Raw genomic sequence first — 20,918 nt, 5'->3', positions numbered from 1 at the left:
GATTCATCGTGGCAGAAACACATGAGTGAGCAAGTGTCGCCTCCAATTAAAAATAATGTTGAAGGGGAATACAACAATGGCCATGCTTGTGCGAGGTTTGCATGCAAGTCCCGTGCTTGCACAGTGTTTCTACTAATTTGGCTTCCTTTGTTTTCTAAAAATATGCTTGTTAGATTAATTCTACACATTGAAACGTGCTTGGATGTGATTGTGAACAGCAAACACACAAATTGAGTGGTAAGCAGTGGCATAGACTACAGATCACCTGCAAGTTTATATGAATGAACATAGTATACCTGTATAAGGCATACTTGCCTATCTGCTCACTAAGGCAAATTTCTCATCAAACAATCCCATGGTTGTAAACTCAATGCATTTATGCATGTAGATATAGTCACGGTCTGCTGCTTTTCAAAGCATTAGAAAGAGGAAGAAAAGGATGTTAGTGACTTTGAATGGGGCACGGCAGTTGGCGCCAGGTGGGCTCGTCTGAATATTTTAGAAGCTGCTTTTCCACTGTGATTCTCATGCACAACCATCTCTAAGGTATACTACAGAGAATGGTCCAAAAACAAAGCATCAAGTTCGTGAAAGATGCCTTGTTGCCATAAGATAATTATAATACCTAAAGAATATACTGTATACACTACTGTTTAACTACATAATGGAGTAATAAGCACAGTCACCCGATCTCAACCCCATTGAGTTGCTGAAGAAGAAGACAAGTTTGACTGTATGGGAGTGCCCATCAACCTATATATTACATATATAGTACAGAATGATCAATTTCAGCATATTTATGTTGTAATGTGAGAGGACATCACAACATAAAATTAACAATTAGTGTCATCTAGTGGGGAAATAGTATATTGCTACTTTCAAGATTAAAAGATATTCGTGATTAAAGAAAATTGTTTTAAAAATCGCAGCATTTATGTATAATTGTGTTATTAGATATTCGAAAACGAGTTGGAGAACATACTTTATTAACATTAATATTTAGATGAACTTTTTTAAAAGTGAGTCTAGATTTGGGTTTTTTATTCCCTTGAAAGTTATTTTCAACTGCATCACCTACAAAATGATAAACATCTGTGTTCCATATCATTTGGTAAAACATTAATCTTGATATTATAATTAACATTCACAGGATGCCACGTTTGTTGTTTATTGGTGCATGGGCGTTACTCCTATGGAATGGATGTGAACTATCTTGACAGTTGAAGTGCATTTGTGCTAGTTGTTAGGTAAAATCTGGTTTTAACCAGTTCAAACTAGTCTGAGAAGCATGCGCACTGGGTGTAAACAGGAAGAACGAATTGAAATAAAACGGGACCAATTCCCGTAGAAAGAGCGACTGCTCCGATCAAACCAACCATATAATGGTTCATTTTCTAAAAACTTGAAAAAAAAAATTGTGTAAATTCCGAAAGAGATTTTGAGTAAGTAAACAGAAAACGAGTACCACTTTTTCACCATTTCTGACAGGCTCGCCGAAAACGCCAGACCTCCGCTGCGCTTTGGTCGTGACGCATTTTTCTTGCTCGGCGTTCTGCAAAATAATACTACTTTCTCTCGATCCCGACTTTTCCCTTCGTCTTTGAGGATTTTGTGCCATTTTTTAAAAAATGGTTCAAAAGGATAAGGCGCTGGAGACGACGCAGGTGGAAGCAGGACCGAGCACCAGCCCTGTCTCGGAAGAGGCTTGTGCCGCGAGTCCAGGCCTGTCGAAAGAGTCCGAAGAGACCATCGTGGAAACGACGGGCCACAGAAAATTCATCAGTGGAACGGTAGAAGGTAATTTCAAATAAATTTGCAAGAATCATGCGTTATGTGCATATGCGATTGTTGCCACATTGACATGCTATCATTGTTTCCCCTTGTCTGGTAATGGATCCTTCACACACAAATAAGATGTTATGATTTCCATAAAAACATATACTTACACATCCTAATAATTTTCGGGTAATTTGTCACAAAATGAACCACTTTGTGGCAATGAGTGGAAGGCCAAATATCACGGGAATTCAAAGCTTGTGTTGTGCAAAAGTGGGCGTGTAAATCAAGTCTAGTGTCTAGGGTTGCCAGATGCAAATTGGAGTTTCCAGCCCACGTATAGACTACTAGTAACTAGTAGTTAAAATGTGTTCTCTGCAGAGGACATTTGTAAACCTCAAAAACTCAAAAGTGCATACAATAAACTCCCTTCGTCTTCTATAGAGGACATTCAAAGCTTTCCAAGGATATCTAATTTCTTTTGCAGTATTCCAATTACTCCCCATAGATTGGCAAATTTCAAAATAAATGTGATTGGACAAGATTTTATTTCCTGGTAGTCTGGAGGTTATAGTAAAATCTGCCGTTTCAAGATACGACTTTTGCCCTTAACTAATAAGCAGTTCCATGTTAATTTTTATACACTTGCAAAAATATATTAGGAGTGAGGGACATTTTGTAGTGGAATCTCAAACTATAGGGTTGTTTTTGTTGCAATAAAAACAATAATTTAAAAAAAATCCTAAATTTATTCATTAATATTATTTTTTCTCCTGCTTTGAGGTTTTGAAATAGCACAATTGGGTGGGAACCATTCCGATCTGGCAACACTGGCCATGTGAAGGCATGGGTTGGCACGGAGGATGTCATGTGACCAGTGACAAACAAATGTTACAAGTTCGTTATTCAGCTTGTCAGTCTGGGTAGTGTTGTTCAACATCGTCAAAAAAATGACCAAGTCATCTGATCCGGCAAATTGTGTTGAAGTTAATATCGGTACATTACTGCACTTTTTCATGTCTGAAAGGGAACTATACTTCGAGACATGGGCCACAACAGTCAACTTTTCTTGATACTGTGTTTATCTCAAAAATGTATTCTTCCCAAATCCCCATAAAATGATTCAACAATCAATCTTTGATTTCGCATGATGTGCCTACCTGCTTGTAAACATGTATTCTACATACTACAGTCCAGTAAATATGTACAGTGTTGAGTAAATAGTGAGGGTGGGCATTCTTATAATCATTTCTAGATTTCATTGGCTATTGTTTGACCTCTAGAACAAGTGTCGCTTTTATTAACAGCAGTGTATAAAGACTAACAACACTGGTTGTTATTGCAGGCTTTTATGGGCGACCATGGACAATGGAACAACGAAAAGAGTTGTTCAGGAGGTAAGAACACAACAGCCACTATCTATGTTTCAAGATTCTCTCTTACATACTTGTCCACCATATTTACACACACACACACACACACACACACACACACACACACACACACACACACACACACACATACATACACACACACTCATGGGGCACACATAAAAGTCTAAAATGTAATACAAAGTGGACAGCTTTAGTTTGTGTGAGCCTGCTTGGATTCTAATCAATGCAATCACTGTTTCACAGGCAGCAGAAATGGGGACTAAATACATACCTTTATGCCCCCAAAGATGACTACAAACACAGAATGTTCTGGAGGGAACTGTATTCTGTCGAAGAAGCAGGTGACTATTAAGCGCACATGGGGAACATAACTATAGTTAGCCCTTACTTTGGTGTAGATTGTACATTACATGTAATCACAACATATTTTTTTCTTTCCCCATTTAACTCCAGAGCAACTTATCACTCTAATTGGAGCAGCCAAAGAGTACGGCATTGAGTTCATCTATGCAATTTCTCCTGGACTTGACATCACTTTCTCCAATCAGAAAGAGGTCACAGCACTTAAGAGAAAACTTGACCAGGTATTGCATTTACATAAATAATAATTAAAATGTTCCTAATATAGAAGGAGAGGGAATAAATGTTATATTATTTTCTTCCCACCAAATATTACTTAAGAAAAATGGTGCTCTACAACTAAATGAACAACAGACAATAAGTATATATGGTATTCTGAAGAAATGTGATATTTTTCGAAAAAAAAAATCCTTACTGTGTGTGAAATGTGGAATGGTTTAATGAATGAATAGAACGAGTGAAGAAGTCTGCACATGTCTAAAAATTGCATTTCTGTAATAATTAAAAAGAAAACATGGGCATGTATGAATCTTATTCAGGCTACTAGCCAATCTTTAAAACATGTGGGTTACCATTGCTTTGTTATTTCCAAACTATCTCTGTCCATTAGGTGACACACTTTGGTTGTAAGTCATTTGCCTTACTTTTTGATGACATCGATCACAACATGTGCCCTGCCGACAAGGAGGTTTTCAGCTCCTTTGCACACGCTCAGGTCTCCATCACCAATGAAATTTACCAATACCTTGGAGAGCCAGAAACCTTTTTATTCTGTCCCACAGGTATTTAAAAAAAAAAGAAACTATCTGAAATTACACACTTGTATTCCTAGCCTCACTAATGAACCCACCCTCCCCTGTTCTCTAAATAAACAGAGTATTGTGGAACCTTCTGCTACCCAAGTGTCTCTCAATCTCCTTACCTTCACACGGTAGGAGAAAAGTTGCTCCCTGGGATCGACATTCTTTGGACAGGCATGTGCAACACAGTTCCTTCAAAACATCACTACTCCTCTTATTTGAAGTTGAGGCTAACCCGATTTTTCTATTTGCAGGACCAAAAGTGGTATCCAAAGACATCACAGTTGAGTCAATAGAGGAAGTATCCAAAATTTTGAGAAGAGCCCCCGTTATCTGGGACAATATTCATGCCAATGACTATGACCAGAAGAGGCTCTTCTTGGGTCCTTACAAGGGTCGATCCACAGAACTCATTCCCAGACTCAAGGGTGTCCTCACCAACCCTAACTGCGAGTTCGAGTCCAACTTTGTTGCCATTCACACCCTGGCCACCTGGTATAAGTCTAACATGAATGGCGTGCGCAAGGATATAGTCATGAGTACGTAATGATTTTTCGGGGTAAAAGTTATATTCTTTACAGCGACTCGTGTATATAACGTTGAAATCCTTTTGCCTCTTAACAGCTGACGGTGAGGAAAGCACTGTTTCCATCCAAATTAAGTTGGAGAATGAGGGTAGCGATGAAGAACTGGAAACTGACATGCTCTACAGTCCCCAGCTGGCCCTGAAACTTGCACTCACAGAATGGCTTGGAGATTTTGTTGTGCCTCATCAATACAACAGTAAGAGAAATGTTCAACGCTTCTTATCCTACCTTGTGGTAGCACCGTAACCGACACATTTTGGTTGGCTGTTCTAGGCCGGCAGGTGCCTCAAAGTGGTGCCAAAAGTACAGTTATCGATGTATCCTCGGTGGCCTCTCCTTCTCTTTGCGCTGCCACGACGGTGACGACTGTGTTCCAGCAGCCCATAATGTCTCCAGCTATGCCGCCTCAATTACTGGAGCCTCATCCAATGGCAAAAACTCCTGAACGGGAAGAGGAGGTAGTAGTAAGACACTGCTTCCGAGACCCTCACCCGAAAAATGCAATACTTACTAAATAGAGAAATAATTGTATTAGAACTGTAAAGGTTTTGTTTGATTTCGGATCGATGATTATATTGCATCTGTTGAGGTGGAGAAGAAGGATTTTGACGAGGAACCCATGGAGATGGTGGTGGAGAAGCTGGAGGAGCCTGACGTCGTGGTGAGCACGGAGCAGAAAATTGAGGTCCCAGTCCCTGCTGACAAAATGGCAGATGATCTTAAACCCATGGATATGGACAAAGAGAGTTTGGCAGAGTCCAAGTCTCCTGAAGAGTCCCTACTGGAGGACTCTGGGAGTGATATTGCCCCCATGCAGACAGACGATCAACTCAAGCAGGTACCACAGCCACATTTTGAGGACTTGCCAAAACATTTCAGCCATTAATGGCTTCGCTTAAACATGTTCCTCCGCAGGATGTGTTTGTGCCTGGTCCCACTGAAAAGCCACTGTTCACCGTGGAGCCACTCTCTATCGAGGACCTGTGTCTGCTGGCCGAACTCTTTTACCTGCCGTACGAGCATGGCCCCAAGGCCCTGCAGATGTTGAAGGAGTTCAACTGGCTGAGAGCTAACAGTAGCGTTGTTAGTGTTAACCGCAAGATGAAAGAAGATGAGAAGGTTGGATGATACTTTTAGTTTTTGGTTCATAAGGCACACCCTCACCTTAATTTAAAAGAAAACGGACTTTGTTCATCTCTTAACCACACTGGCTTTGAGACGCATGAGTATTCAGGGAAATTTTCACCAGGACATGTCGCTGATTAACCATGTAAATGCACAAGAGAAAATGACACATTCCATTTAAAAAATGACCATCAATATGTTTACCTGTGGCAGAGACACGGCAACAACAACAACTTGCTCTTTCTGTCAATGCCTTAAGGTGCTCCACTCATTATTTTGTCTTGCAGGTTGCAGAATGGGAGTTGAGAGCAGAGAAGTTTGAGGAGATGTGCGGCTCAGTCATACAGATGTTTACACGCCTGTCGAATTCAGCCAACCGCACCATCCTATATGACCTCTACCCTTACATCTGGGACATCAAGAGCATCATTTCAATGGTCAAGTCCTTTGTCCAATGGCTAGGTGTGTATAAGAGGTGCCACACAGCTCTTCATCTCAAGGAATAGAAAGAGTTTAGTCTTCAGCAGACATTGACTTAATTTGTGCAATGACTGACTTCTTCAAAGTCTGCTCTAAAGATTTTACTTTCAGTATTGGCCTTTAACCAAAAACACAATAGCGTGTCCAAAGAATACGGCAAGCCTGTATACAGGCTACGTGTGGCCTTCATACTGAAAATTTTGTCTGTTAGTTTATTTTTCTACACTACTTTCCACCACAATGGCGTAGTCCTTGATCTTTCAGCCCCTTTTAAATCTGACTACATGCTGGTTGTGCTGCTACCACTTCCCTGATGTACTGTTCCAAACAAATCCCAGTGGTTAGGAACCCATATGAGGCTACTGCTGCTTGCTGTGTACCTTCTAACGCCACAAACGCAAGCCCATTTGTATCTCTGTTTTGTGATGAGGGGCACCCGTGGGGCTACCCATTCCTACGCGCATGCGACGCGAGCTTGAACAGCAAGTTGATTCACTTACAATGGAAGGCCATTCTGGTGCATAACACGGAAATCTCATTTTTCATGCAGTGTTCCAATCTAAAAGGGCTTTTTATCCTTTTTACCCAATCTGGATCAGGGTGGATTCCTTCCTGTTACAAATCAAAGTAGTATTTTTCCTGTTTGTTTATTTTGTACCGTAGATGAGCAACCCCTTTAACAGTGGCACATTGTTTATAGTGGGGTGTACAACTATTTTACTCTTGATAAAATAGATATTGTAACATTTAATTTGTTTTTTAATCTCATTTCTTTTTTATATTTTTAAAATTATGATATAAATGCTTTCAAATAATTCAACTAAATTTAATTAATTATGTATTAATGGTATGCAGTTAATAATAATAGCAGCTTCTGTCACCTGCATATTCTTTATGATGATTATTTTAAAATGACAGAAGATGAATCTACTACATAAAGTTGCCATTGTAAAGATTTGGAAACATGGCCGTAGTCATTTAAAAAAAAGAAAAGTCCACCTGTAGGTGTGGGACAAACAACTCAAGCTAAACTTACCTTACACTTGATTTACAAAGCTTTTTTTTTAATCAGCAGAGCTATATAACTTAATCAGTCACACCGATTACTACACTTCTGTTCCAGAAATTTGTGAAGAAAGGCCTTCTAATACAGAATCACTTCGAGAAGTGCAATATTTCTTCCTTACCTGACTATGTCGGATGATCCACTCTTTTTCAGTTGAGTAACATAAATTGGTATGAAAAACAAAGTGCTGGAAGGAGAGTATAAAGCACCAGCATGGCCTGTAGTTTCATTTCTATTAACAGTTTTGTTTACAGGTTTCTCTCATATGGTAAAGCAGGGGACTTCAGTACACAGCAGGCAGCAAACCCATATTGGCAAAGCCACAATTTCAGCCTTTATCAAAATGTTACTGCTACAGAATAGTGACCATCTCATTTATCTTAAAATGTGCCTTTTTATTTTTTAAATGCCGGCATTGTCATGTGCACAATTGGCGCCCCCCATCTTACTGGAAGCTGTGCAGCCGGCACTTAGCCACAACCTCCCTCTTATTGTACTGAGTGCAACTATTAATAATCCTTTTCTACTGTTTCTCCCTTCACTATGTACAGATGGAAGAATCCACAGTACAAGTTTCTACTGCTATTGGATCGACAGTGGCCGATGTATGTGCAGTGCGGGCGAAACAGATTCATGCCTTTCTCTTGAATGCGACTGATAAATTGTGATAGATGAATTGGAGGAAAGGAAGCAGCCCCCCCAAAACGGATGAAGTCATATCTTGGCGCAGCGATTTTAAGCGTTCACACCCAAATGTCCCCCCTACCCCCTGGCAGCTTCTCTAACATGTGCTTTTTTTCTCTGTCAGTAGGCTTATAGAAGTGTTTCAGACCAGCCAGATACACCTCAAGGGAATTCACCCTTTGCTTTCAAAGTTGCCCATAGCACAATCCTTTTATTGTACTCTTTAGTTGTCGTCTATACGCTTCTGGCCGCTAGCCCCTGCGTGTTATGTGGGTGAAATGAGTCCGTGACGCTTTTCACTATTTGACTTGAAGAAAGCTTGGCGTCTTCCCCATAAGTGCAACCACTTGCTGTGTCGGAAGCGCTTTTAGGCATCAGGATGCGTTCTGTAAAGCAGGCATCCGTCCCTTGTTTGGTCACATATTGCGACCCGCTTAAGTACATGATAACTCTGTTCTTCCAGTTATGACATACTTTGGTTTTTCAGTCATCCATATTGCATTTACACCTTAAGAATTGTGGCTTCGGAGTGGTAAGCAGAAAGGACAGATGCGTTTTGGCCTGTCGTGGCTCTTCTTGGGTCAGGTGTAAGGCAGATGAGAAGAGAATGTGACTTCCGATCAGTAGGGGTGGCGGCAGCTGAAGCTTACATGCAATACGCTACTATATTCTTTGTGGTCGGTAGTTTGTCTGCCAGGAAAAGCGTCTTCATTTAATTAATGGGGTAGTGGGTTTTCCACGACGTGAAAGTTACATAGGCCCGTGCTACTGACCCGGAGTTGATTCTCCTCTAATCGTTGTCACGTAAGCTTTAGTTGCTTGATCCAGTTTCAAAGAGGCGCCACTGTTTATTTTCAATGCTTGAATTCCAATTGAATTGTGCTTTTAGAAACCCGTAACTGCCCTTCCTTCCTCCCCGCTATTTTCACTTGTGTGCAAGAGCCACGTGCTTTGGTAACACTCTCCGCTTGGCTCTGCTCCTAACAGGGTGTCGTAGTCAGTCCTCAGCACAATTCCCTAAAGGAGACCAAGAACCGTGGGCCTTTAGGGGAGGTCTAGCAGGAGAGTTCCAGGTATATAATTCAAAGATTTTGTCGCAATCAAATCGAAAAGAAAACGTGTTCTAAGCAAAAACCAAAAAGAAAATAGGTTGAAAAGTGCGGCAATGAAGGGATTTGGTCTGTCAAAGGTGAGCTGATTGTTAAGCAGAGAGGAATTGAACGGCCTTGACCTTTTCTGAAGGTTCATTACTTAGTTTATTCCATATGTGAAAGAGACTTTTAAGTTGCTCTTTCAAAAGGAACTGCTCACAGTCATTATTTTTATCCATTTGGATTTCTTTCAGCAACTGCCCAAGGAGATGCTGCTCTTCCCTTAGCGCAGGCGGCGCATGCGAGCTCGGCTAGCGCTTTTTACCTTTTTTATTTTCATGACATCTCATTTTCTTTGCAGGAAGCGCCCGCGTAAGCATCGCAGCGCAAGCGACAGCGCCCGCTCATTTGCAATGGGGAGAAAATTCCAGGATGAAACCCAAACGTTGGCGTTCAATCACCACTGTTCAACCTTGCTGAGGAATTCAATTAAAACATGGCAAATTGACCAACTCACTTGTCCTGAATGCTTCAGACATGTGCCCACCCGTCCCCCTGGAGTTCTCTCAGCGCAAGCCTCATTACTTTTTCTCAACAGGAGGGTTGCGCAGCGAAATATTAGGATGCCTTACTCAAGGGAAAGGAGCATCTCCTTCAGCAAGTAAAACCTTGGTCAGACCAAAAGATCTCGCCTGTTTTGTTTTGCTGTATATTTTTTTAGCAAACATATGGTTGGTTGTTGCGCTGTGCTCCAAAAGTAACGATGACACTGCAGTGATGTTTGCTCTGATAGCCCACTGTCAGATCAACAAGGAATGGGACTTTTTGTTGGATCATATCCAGTCAAAATATCTTGTTTGAGCACTATCTTCCTCCTTTTGGTTTAACAGTGGTTTCAGTGTAGCAATTGAGTAGCCAGGCATTTTACGGAAACTGAATCGCTTTCTTTTGACCTCCACAGAGATTATTGCCAATCGATGGGGCAAACGATCTTTTCTACCAGCCTCCACCTTCGCTGCCAACCTCCAAAATCTATTCGATAAGGCCATATTTTTCCAAAGATGAGGTGAGTTTGCCAATATGTCTGGCGTTCATTTTTGTGCATGTTCCTTTCTGAAGAAACTATCATCACCTAGTGTCTTTATTTGTGTTTGGCAGGCTTCAGTCTATAAAATCTGTAAAGAAATGTACTATGAAGGAATGGAGGATGAGCCGTTCTCCGAGCAAGAAGCCGACCTCATTGGGGATAAGTAAGACTCATTTTTTACAGGTGGAAATGTTAACAGACACATTTTTACTTGAATTTTTCTTACAGGGAAAAATATGGCAATGCATTTCATCAAAATTAATTTGTACCCCGACTTTAACATATTGTTGGTGTATAAATGGATGATGTGTTTTGGCAGAATGGTTGGAGGTCTTCTGTCTCTGAGCCCAGACTATGGCTTTGTGCTGGAGGATGACGAAGGCATCTGCGGCTACGCGCTAGGCACCGTGGACGTCAAACCTTTTATCAAGAAATGCGAGATGAGCTGGATTCCTTTCATGCAAGAGAAGTACCACAAACCTGACGGTCAGAAGGATCTGACGGAAGCTGAGGTAACACCACATAGTCTTCACTCTGTCATCGTCCTATTTGCACGACATTCACTGGCTGACTCTTCTGTCCGCCTTTCCGCAGAAGATGATATTAAGTTTCCACGAAGAAGAGGAAGGCCTTCCAGAATCTTTTCTGTCCAATTTCCCCTCACTCATCAGGGTTGACATTCATGCCAAGGTCACCGATCCCAGTGTGGCTAAAAGTATGATGGGATGTCTACTATCGTCCCTCAAGGCTAACGGTAGGTCTCGTTTTGACATTAAATACACACAAAAAGCTTATAATCTTGAGCTTCCTGGGGGATTTTTTTTAAATGCTGCAAATATGGCAAGTGATCATAATTTTACCTTCTCTGAACTCCTTTAATGTAAATTTCCCTCTCTTCATTATTTCAGGTTTTTTTTTGTTGTTGGAGAAATGAGATCTACAACAACTTGTTAGATCTATTAATAAACCAAAATATTTTATGGTTTACATTCAAGTACTATAGAACCCTTTTAATTGGCAAATGTTTAGCTTAACATTCAGAGGGCACTCATTAAGTCAGTTGTTGCCTTTGACGTCCTTAAACATCCAATCCATTTTGACTTTGGGTTAAATGAACGTTCTATGATGCTCTGCTCTCCTTTTGCTTTTTTTATATTCAGGCTCCCAGGGTGCTTTCTGCAAAGTGCGCCAGACTGACAAGAGAATGTTGGACTTCTATAGTAAGCTTGGCTGTTTTGAGGTGGCCAAGATGGAGGGCTTTCCCAAGGATATCATCATCATGGGACGAAGCTTATGAGGCAATGTTTTAGTGGGAGACTAAAAAAAGGCCAAGCTGCAGCGACCTCTGAAACTTCAATGAGACGCCAGCTCAATTTTTGTTTTAATACAACATGGCGCCTTTACTAGCAGGGACACATGCTTTTTTTTTTTTTTTTGTTAGTATGTTTTAAGCATGTGTGAATCCCTGCCTGGTCCATTCAAGGGAGCTGATTATGAGCCAGAATGGCCAAAGTTTAATCAGTGGAGATGAATCAGCATGGAAGAGTCAAGGTGCGTTTGTTATGCCTGAAGCCCCAACATGTGTCCCCCTCCAGAAATAATGGACTACTCTAGCCGCCTTGTTTTGCTGAATCGAACCAGCAACCACGATGTAGATACGACACGGATGCCCTTGCCTAAAGTGTCTAATCGCACACACTTAGCTGTGAAACGAGCGTAGCACATATGTATACAATGTTACATAGTCACTGCCTCATCATGAGGCACAGTTGAATATTTTTTCTTTTTTTGTACAGGACAATGTTCAACGTTAGACTGAGTGAAATCGCACAATTTGAATTCATAAAATCTTAAGGGTGGTTTTCGTTAAACATAGTGAAGAAGTGCTCATTCACGATCAATGCCCCCCGCTCATCACACCACTGACCATTTTGCCTCTTGGTTATTTGCCTTTGATTGGTTAGATTTAGGTTTAAGTGTCTTTTTTTTTTTTCAACCATTTAATACTGTGTCAAAAAGGTTTTGTTGTTTTCGGATATTTTCCTCAGTGTATTTTTTCCTCTTAAGTCAGTTGTTTACTGATCTATATCAAGGCCAAGGAACTTTATTTGGTTCATTCATCTTCTATTTTGCAAGACACTTATCTTTGCCAGTGTTGTGGGGGTGCTAGGACCCATCCTAGCTGACTATTGGCAGGCAGTAAGCATGGTATAACCTGAATATGTTGCCAGCCAGTCGTGTGGCACAAGGAGACAAATGACCATGCATGCACAAACATAGCAAGGGACCATTTTGAATTATTGATCAGCCCTTGATCTCAAAACTGAGGCATACATGTTCCCCACTGTATCACCATCAGTAGATTCTCCATTCTTAAGTTTCAAATTTACTACGGGACCAAAAATGTATACAGTAATGATCCCTTTTTTGTAGGAGATGCCTTGTGAGGTTTTTTTTCTTCTTTCCCCCTTTATTTATGTCTTGTTTTTACATGAGTGACTGCAGAGTTTTTTTCTCACCTGGGCTGTGGAATATTTGACACGCTCTCCTTACCATGATATTTCTTTTTGTAGTTTAGCACCATACAGCTGACATTTTGTTCCTCCCTCATCACCAAATGGTCTTTTTTTGGGGATGTAATTCATGTTGAATGTTTTGCCTTCTAATGCATTTTCAGTCTTTTTTGGGGGGGGGGGGGGGGGGATCATGGAGGGAACAAACAAGCACTTTGGTTAAAAGTAAATGTGTTCCTCTGCTCTTCAGCCAGACTTGGTGGTCATTTAGAGGAATCTCACTGGAAGGCACATAAGGAAAATGCATGCCACTCACCTCTGTGAGCGTGATACTGTAAACTCATGTTGGATTCTGTCAAACCAATGTTATTCTGTATTATATACTTAAATTGTGTCAAAACTTAGTTTTGGCCCGGAGTTAAAGAAGTAGCTGAAACTTGCCATTAACAGTGATGGACTCTGATAGACCGAAAGGATTCATATTGGATTGTACATTTTCATTTTTATAGGTTCAGATGCAGTTTACATGTAAAATTTGTATGATGCATAAACTTGACAATAAAGCATTCTAAATGGTACAATTGTGGGCATTGAAGGGCCAATTTTACTGCAATACAACAGTTAACATTATGAGTCTCTAACTCTGTTCCTACATATAAATATATAAATATATATATTTTATTTATTTGTTTTTATTTATTTATTTATTTAAAAGTAATGATTAAGATATACGGTCCATTACTGTCGCCATATATGAGGCATTGCACACTGCTACTAATGACTTCTATTCATTTCCCATAATAAAAGCGCTGCGTGCTGCAAGTTTTGAATTCAGGGAAATACTTTAATTGCAATAAAATATGAACACACACATTATGGTCCTGCACGAGTACAACGTATTGTTTCTAATCTCTGCTTTTTCACTCGTATTTGTACGCTTGCTTTAAGAGCTGAGAAGAGAGGCTGCGCGCGTGGATGACGTCAACATTGCGTATTTGTCCTGCGACGTTATTACTTTCTACTCGCGGCGAAATCAGTTGGTTTCCAACGTGTTAGCAACAACCTTTTAAAACACTTTCATCCGGCAGAATGTCTTTCACAGACGAAGAATCATTAGACGCCGGCTTGGCTGGGCAAACAAAGTTGGAGAGCTACCTGTTCAGTAAGAAGTTTAAAGTATTTTAAAGTATACAGCGCCTTCACGTGGGTTTGAAAATCACGCATGCCGCCTGTTAAAACGACGAAAATATTTCAATGGATCCGTGGACATAACCTTTTCTTTTTCCACATGTTTGTGTCTTAAACAATTGTTTTGTGTGCCTTTTATTGCATTCTCTGAAACATGTTAATAAACTTACGTTTTTACGTGCGTGTTTCGTAGGTTGCGAGCTTTCTTCCAAAGTTCCATTTTACTGCTTCCAAGGAGATGACGATGACGACATGGAGCACTTCGTTGAGCTCAGAACGGTACACCAAAACTGACCTTACATAAAAGACTCAAACTTTCTTCGCCCCATTTTCAAACTTAGTATTAAATTGAATTTTATAAAAGAAAATAGGTAAACCAAAGACACCACTGCTGTAGACTGTTCTTAGCAATTTAACATATGTATATTTCTGTAGGTTTGTGTGTGAAATATTCTGTCATTTTGGACCTGCAGGTTTGTCTGGGGGAAGATGCCCAGGAGGAGTGTAACGTTGTGGAGGTGACAGCCATGAACCACCAGGGAAAGACAACTTCAGTACCCATTGCTAATCTTCACATCAACTGCCTGCCAATGGTATTGTCCAAGCCATCTGTTTTTAAACATATACATATATACACACACATACGTATACTATATGGATGAACATTTTTATGATTGCTATATTTTATCCTTTCATGAATGCTTTCTTCAGGTAAGCTTGGGTGAATTTGAACTCAAGGCTCCCGTGACCATTCGCTTGAAGTCTGGCTCAGGACCAGTGACCATTAGCGGGCTGCACCTAATCGGTAACCAAGCGCCTTTTTTTTACGTCAGATTTACAGCTAGAATAATCCTATTATGTGGCTTCTTCCTATTTGGAAAAACAAAAAAAATGTGTCGATTGATGAAATCTAAAAGGTCAATTGCATTGCTATTTCCATTCAGCTTCGGAAATCGAGGAGTCAGACTTGGAGGAAGAAGACGATGAAAGTGAGGAGGACGATGACATGGATGAGGAAGACGACCACAGTCCCGTCAAACCAGCAAAGAAGAAGAAGAAGCAGCAGTAGTTGCCACAGTGGTCCTCTTTCTCCCTTTTGTTAATACGTTTCAGGAAAGCATTGATTTACCATGTAGAACCAGAAAGTATTTGTACACCAAATTTATTGGATGGAATAATTGAATCCCTTCTTTTGTAAGGAAATAAAACTTTGGGTCCACCTGTTTGTTTTATTAACATATCACAAGAGTCCAATTCTTCAGTCATCCCCAATGTGATCCATGCTAGGCATGAACTTAATTTGATCAATTTAGTTTTCACTTTGACATTTATTCCTGTCGGCGAACATTAGCGTTGGAATCCTCCCATCCTAAAAAATAAAAACAATAGAAAACAAGCAAACGCAACCTACCAACATTGGTTCAAATGATAGATGTTTGTTTCAGTGTTTTCTTTATTTGTGTAAATAGCTACTCTTTTAAACGTACTTGGGAATAAAATCGGCACGTTCAGACGAATAAAACAATGTTATGTATATATCCATAGCTGAAAAAAAAAGAATATCTCCTTTTGACATAAAGTCCATCTGAAAGTAGATATTCTTAAAATACAATTTAACCAGTTCATTATGCAGTAAGTCAACAGTGACTGAGTTAACATATCTTTGTCCGTGTGGTCCTTTCCAACTTGAAGCACTTGAGGGATTTTCGCACAAAATCATTGTCAAGCTGCTCACAAAATCAAAATCCTTTCATTTGTGCTGCCCAGTGGTGATAAGGCTGACTAGATTGCCATCTTAAATATGTAACATCAGTGAATTGTGACATTACTACAAACAACTATGTTTCCATGCCACAGTGTGATGAACCTACAGCCTAATGCCAAAAAAAAAAATCATAAAAAAGGCAAAATGGTTGAGTTATTGTATTATATATTTTCATACATTTTGTATGCTACATGGACCGGTTTATAAAAACTAAAATGTACCCCAACCACCTCACTTTTTATACATTGTCTCGGCTCAGAGACATGTTTCTGCAGCATTAACCAGATATACAAAAAAAGATAAGAGTTGAAATATTGACTCACTTCACTCAAAACACCGGCAGTGATTGACACACACGACTTTGGTATCATAACAACAACAAAAATGTCCAGCATTTGATATATGTACACGACAGGGCAATATAAAAGAAGACATTTCGAAAAATGGACCAGTAGCTGAACGTTTTGTCTTTACTGCGGCCACAAGAATAAATAGAAAACAAGTTGTTACCAAGAATGTCACTGTGTGGCCCAGATCTTTTAGAGTTCATTTGACTTTAACGATGACTCCTCAATGTTACGGTGTCTTGTGAGCATGTGTCTATTTGACTTGTTTTTCCATGAGATTAGGCATGTTTGCCTCATTGCAGAAGGTTATCAAACACACAATCCGGAAGAATTGAAATCTTGAGCTTCTTCTCAGGCCAGCTGTATTCCTTTGGTAATTTTGTCTAGAAAAACAAGAAAAGTTAGAAGATGGAAATAAAATCAATGCAGAATAAATAAATACCAACAATTTGGTGACATTTACTTACATTTTCATGGGTGTTGAGATCATGCAAGTCCCCAAGCATCTGGTCCACAAACTCTTCAGTCAACAATATCTAAAACAAGAAACATTTGTGGATTTTCTTGTATTTTTGTCTTTTTTCCAGTGTCCCAAGATGATATTAAATGGTGCCTTGACGGTCAAAGCAAAGAATAACACAGTTCAATTTGTGTGTGGGGCTATCCAGAGGTGACCATCTAGTTCGAGCTCCAAAATGGTGAATGTGATGGATTTGAGGATCTAATTTTTGCACGCTAACCTGTAGCCAGGGCCCATGGGCTGCATACGGATGCTCCTCAGTTGCAAAAGCTCCCTCCACTCCCGTAGACACAAACGTAATGGCCGTGTCACCGTTGATACTTTTGAAAGTAAAATGTCTGCCGTGCAACAAGCGACCCCTATGAAACAGACAATTTAGGTTTCTTATGCAACTCTGGAAGCAGCGTTTTTGACCTTAATACGTTGCTTTAAATTCAATGTATTGCATTGAAATTATTAATTTAGAATACCTAAACATGTTCCTCAATTTAAGTCTTATGACTACAGCAGGTTGTATTGCAAAGAGTTAAAAAGCGAGGTACCGTAAGCAGAGGGGAAGCAGCGTGCCAGACTCTTGATTAAATTTCAGATGGACACTTTCCAATTGTCGCGTTCGTACCAACTCGTGAGGGACGATTGCTGTTGAAGTCTCGCTTTCCAAACTGTCCTTTCGACTTCTGAAAACACAGAAAAAAAATATCAACAAAGGGTGGGTGGCAGTAATTTAAGTGTGAGGTACTACCATAAACAGTGGAAAAGTTTCGGAGTGTGTACTCACTGAGGTCTGTCATATTTCTGGCTACTGATGGGGGGCAATACCGCCTTGGTGTTAAACTCCAGGCCTTTTCTCAGGGTTTCTCGGATCTGTTCTGTATCTGTCAATAAACGCACAGTAAATAGCCATGGTACGTACAATTCTACCACTGTGGAACTTAACAAAGTACGATTACTACCTTGGCAGACTATTTGTGCAGTAATTTTGGGAGATAGCCAGATCGATTCAGATTGATTTTGAATGGATAAGAGAATTTTGCAATGCAATAGCGCAATATATCGCTGAATCGATTAAAAAAAAAACACATTTCCATGCACCTTTATCGGAGAGCCTGCGGGGCTGCGAGCCGATGCAGATAGATCGACTGTCCTCGTCGTCGTCGGGCGGTCGACTCAGGTCATCCCACACGCATTTGGCGCTAACCCCGCTCAGATTGGAGCCCTCCGTCTCGATGCCGTGGTCCACCCTGTCCTGCTTGGATGAGCAAATCCCACACAATCATTAACACTAGACCTGCTAAGCGGTGCTATGAAATACTAAAATGTTTGTCCAAAACCGTGCATCGTAGAGAGTTGATTTTTTTTATGGCGGCCAGAAACGGATGTCGGATCCTATTAGTCAATCACTGATAGTCTTCACCTTCTCTCTTAGGGTGTAAACTCAGGCTTTGAGCATTTGCATTTTTAAGAAAACCGAAGCCCCTTTATTTGAGTGGACTGAACATAATTAAGCCTTACTTGTAGGTGTGGATCAATGTCAAAGATGGTCTCCCCTCTTCTCATGTCTGTGATCAGCCAGGGACCGCCGGCTCTGTAAAAGTAAAAGTTAGGATTAATATTGTTAATTCATACTCACTGTGGTAGGAACATTGAGGAAAACAGTAAAAAAAAAATTAAAGTGTTAAGAAATCAATCCATTCAAAATACAGCAATTTTTTTTCTAATTACTTTGTAAAGCCTTTTCCTAAGAATTTCCAACAATACTAACTGACTATTTTTCAGTAAAGTGTGCTTTGTAAGTTTAACTCACACTCGAACACCTCGCATCAGTTCTAAAATTCCTTGACCGTTCCACTGCTGTGCCGCCTGCAGCTCCTCAGTGCAAACACCCACAATCTGCAGACCACAATAGAAAATTGATGTGGGCCAAATCCATGACACGGAACGACGGCCTGATGGTGTGGCCATAGAATAAAATTATGAATAATATGAGCTGACTCCGAAAGGTTAAACAACCCTTTTGTCAAAACAGCCATGTAAATAAACCATCAATTAAAATGTGCAAGAATTTAACGTCTGTTATTGAAGTGTCGCTCAAACCAACCTGCAGGAAGCTAACGGTTCCAAATGGAGTTTGAATAGGATGCATTTGAGGGTCCTCGGTGAGCAACATATGCTGAATGCGAGACTCGCTGTTATCTAATGGATTGTGCCATGATATGTGGTCACCACTGCAAAATGTGTTTTCTGTGGAGACATAAAAAAAAAGACAATTATAATCTCTCATCTGCACGAGTTTGCATTTGGACCACCAACAAAAGGTTCTGTGACATCTTTAAAATCACACCAAGTCGGCATGGGCCAGTTTTGTTCAAATTTACTGTAGTTTTCAAAAGTCATGGTTAATAAAATTGAGTAAACCGTGTTCGTAGAGTCAGAATTTTTAATGTCCCTTGCCGAATCCAAAACCAAGTTAAAAAAAAAAGGTGAGTGTAAAATTTGTCATATTGTGGTGACAAGAAAACTGTCATTCTACATTTATATCTGCTTGGGAGGTAGCATGCACAGTATTTAGTTGCAAGTGAAGTACGTAAATGTGAAGGGAAGGAGGCCAGTCTGGGTTTAGCATTTGTGGAGCTAACACCAGGCCCACCCACGATCAAATTGATCCCAGCTGCAGAGCAGAGAAAATGCTTCTTTGAGAATTAATGGGGAAAAATATTGTTGCACCTTTCTATTTATATGTGTATATGTTGAACGCTTTCATTTAGTTTGGACCCAAAATAGTTACACATCCGGAACAATCTTTGCTCATGTGCAAGCATATAATTAAAAAAATGGTGTTTTTCAACTTGGTCTCGATGCAAATCAACACATCAGTGCACTGTTTCCTACCTGACTGGAAAACATAGCGAGCCAAGCCTTGCATAAGTTCAGCAGGCCAGGTCGGTGGAGCCGTCTCCCCCAACTCTCTTTTCAGCCTAAAGGTGAGCTCGAAGCCAAAGCCACTGGGTTTGTCGATTCCTGTGAATCTAACACAAACACACTAGTAGTGAGTCACAAAACAGCAAACCTTTCATATGCATGAGCTTTGCCAAAGGGACAATACAAATCAAAATAAACATCTTGGGGTGAGATAATTAGGAATCTGCTCATTTGGTGGTATAGAAGTTGAAAACAAAAGTTGCTTGTGGAAACTTTCGTTTGCAAAAGAATAAAAAATAAATACAAAAAGTTTCTTTAATACTTACTCATGGACCCTGTTGTCTCCATACAAATCACTTAGTCCAAAACTGATATAGTGCCAATGTTCTTGAACCTCTTGATTAGAACAGCCCGCATTTCGATACATACTAATATAGTCCAACGGGTCCGGACCACCTAACCTGCAAAACAAAACAAAAATGATAGAAAACGTCACAACATCACATTGTTAACACTTTTGATTGAACGGACCACGTGACTATCAAAGAGGGGCGGGTACATAATGTCTTCAATAGTGTGCTGATGTTAGCGTAAAACTTAAACGATACACTCTGAAAAGTAGATCGGGTAACTAGATTGTTAGCTTCTTAGCCAAGACTTTTCAGCCAGTTCATGTAAACATAATTCAAGCTCCAAAAAAGTGATCAACAATAAAAGTTTTGGTGTTTGACCTACCAGTATTTAACAATTGCTGTAACTTGAAGGGGGTTTGCCTGATCGGGATACAGTCGCCGACATTCCCCGTAGATAGCCTGTAGTCCTGGGGGGAAAAGCGACGAAAGCCCGTGCGCTTGGGCACCGCTGCTAGGCCGTGCTTCATCCATATTCGAATCGAGCTTTAAAAGGCTAAAAACCACAAGGCAAGTCGGACTATTTTGAGAAAACTACTTTTCCTGTTAGAATATGCGTTCAACAAAAACATAAAACTTCTAATTTAACACCGCTATTGACTTGAGTCGTTGTGTTTCGCCCAGATGGGGGCCAGCCTGCCCTGTTGAGCATCCTCTCCGATAACGGGAGCGATTGGTCAGGAATTCGGACCAACGTCACAGATTGACGACACATTTAACCAATGAGGTAAGATCTTGGCTTGTCGTAGGTGTAAATAAATAAAATATACAGAGAAGTAGATTCAAATGTGTGTGGGCCGCCGGAA

The 20,918-nt window shown here is 40.3% G+C and overlaps 3 protein-coding genes and 1 long non-coding RNA gene across 8 annotated transcripts; 2 read left to right on the top strand and 2 right to left on the bottom strand.

The window, feature by feature from the left end:
• Nucleotides 1–1,137: 1,137 nt before the first annotated feature.
• LOC144205284 (uncharacterized) lies at nt 1,138–2,086 on the bottom strand. Its single transcript, XR_013328044.1, has 2 exons — nt 1,947–2,086; nt 1,138–1,724 (listed from the first exon to the last, which is right to left on the bottom strand). It is a non-coding gene; the product is annotated as an uncharacterized LOC144205284 (long non-coding RNA).
• oga (O-GlcNAcase) lies at nt 1,265–13,125 on the top strand. Of its 4 annotated transcripts, none has more exons than XM_077729546.1 (19): nt 1,265–1,797; nt 3,122–3,173; nt 3,414–3,511; nt 3,624–3,754; nt 4,141–4,312; nt 4,406–4,504; nt 4,585–4,869; nt 4,955–5,113; nt 5,191–5,375; nt 5,507–5,755; nt 5,833–6,036; nt 6,330–6,504; nt 8,140–8,193; nt 9,260–9,345; nt 10,325–10,429; nt 10,522–10,613; nt 10,770–10,962; nt 11,045–11,204; nt 11,611–13,125. In XM_077729546.1, the coding sequence occupies exons 1-19, from the start codon at nt 1,629–1,631 to the stop codon at nt 11,745–11,747; spliced, it is 2,805 nt and encodes a 934-aa protein (XP_077585672.1). In that variant the 5' UTR covers nt 1,265–1,628; the 3' UTR covers nt 11,748–13,125. The 4 variants fall into 4 exon arrangements, with proteins under 4 accessions (XP_077585672.1, XP_077585671.1, XP_077585673.1 ...); XM_077729545.1 differs by having other exon boundaries at nt 5,191–5,378; XM_077729547.1 differs by lacking the exon at nt 8,140–8,193 and having other exon boundaries at nt 5,191–5,378.
• Nucleotides 13,126–13,939: 814 nt separating this feature from the next.
• On the top strand, nt 13,940–15,370 carry npm3 (nucleophosmin/nucleoplasmin, 3). Its single transcript, XM_077729773.1, has 5 exons — nt 13,940–14,125; nt 14,345–14,430; nt 14,625–14,744; nt 14,863–14,956; nt 15,096–15,370. The coding sequence occupies exons 1-5, from the start codon at nt 14,053–14,055 to the stop codon at nt 15,218–15,220; spliced, it is 498 nt and encodes a 165-aa protein (XP_077585899.1). The 5' UTR covers nt 13,940–14,052; the 3' UTR covers nt 15,221–15,370.
• A 1,002-nt stretch (nt 15,371–16,372) lies between these two features.
• sufu (suppressor of fused homolog (Drosophila)) lies at nt 16,373–20,916 on the bottom strand. 2 transcript variants are annotated; one of them, XM_077730232.1, is made up of 12 exons: nt 20,438–20,916; nt 20,029–20,163; nt 19,673–19,809; nt 18,882–19,024; nt 18,588–18,673; nt 18,296–18,368; nt 17,876–18,029; nt 17,562–17,658; nt 17,326–17,460; nt 17,004–17,142; nt 16,731–16,799; nt 16,373–16,646 (listed from the first exon to the last, which is right to left on the bottom strand). In XM_077730232.1, exons 1-12 carry the CDS (start codon nt 20,584–20,586, stop codon nt 16,557–16,559), a joined length of 1,407 nt encoding a protein of 468 aa, XP_077586358.1. In that variant the 5' UTR covers nt 20,587–20,916; the 3' UTR covers nt 16,373–16,556. The 2 variants fall into 2 exon arrangements, with proteins under 2 accessions (XP_077586358.1, XP_077586357.1); XM_077730231.1 differs by having other exon boundaries at nt 17,876–18,032; nt 20,438–20,913.
• Between the last annotated feature and the right edge of the window lie 2 nt (nt 20,917–20,918).

The sequence above is a fragment of the Stigmatopora nigra genome, chromosome 12 (genome assembly GCF_051989575.1).
Source record: "Stigmatopora nigra isolate UIUO_SnigA chromosome 12, RoL_Snig_1.1, whole genome shotgun sequence".
NCBI lineage: Eukaryota > Metazoa > Chordata > Actinopteri > Syngnathiformes > Syngnathidae > Stigmatopora > Stigmatopora nigra.
Note: the sequence above shows the minus strand (reverse complement) of the source record. Positions and strands in the feature narration are given on the sequence as shown.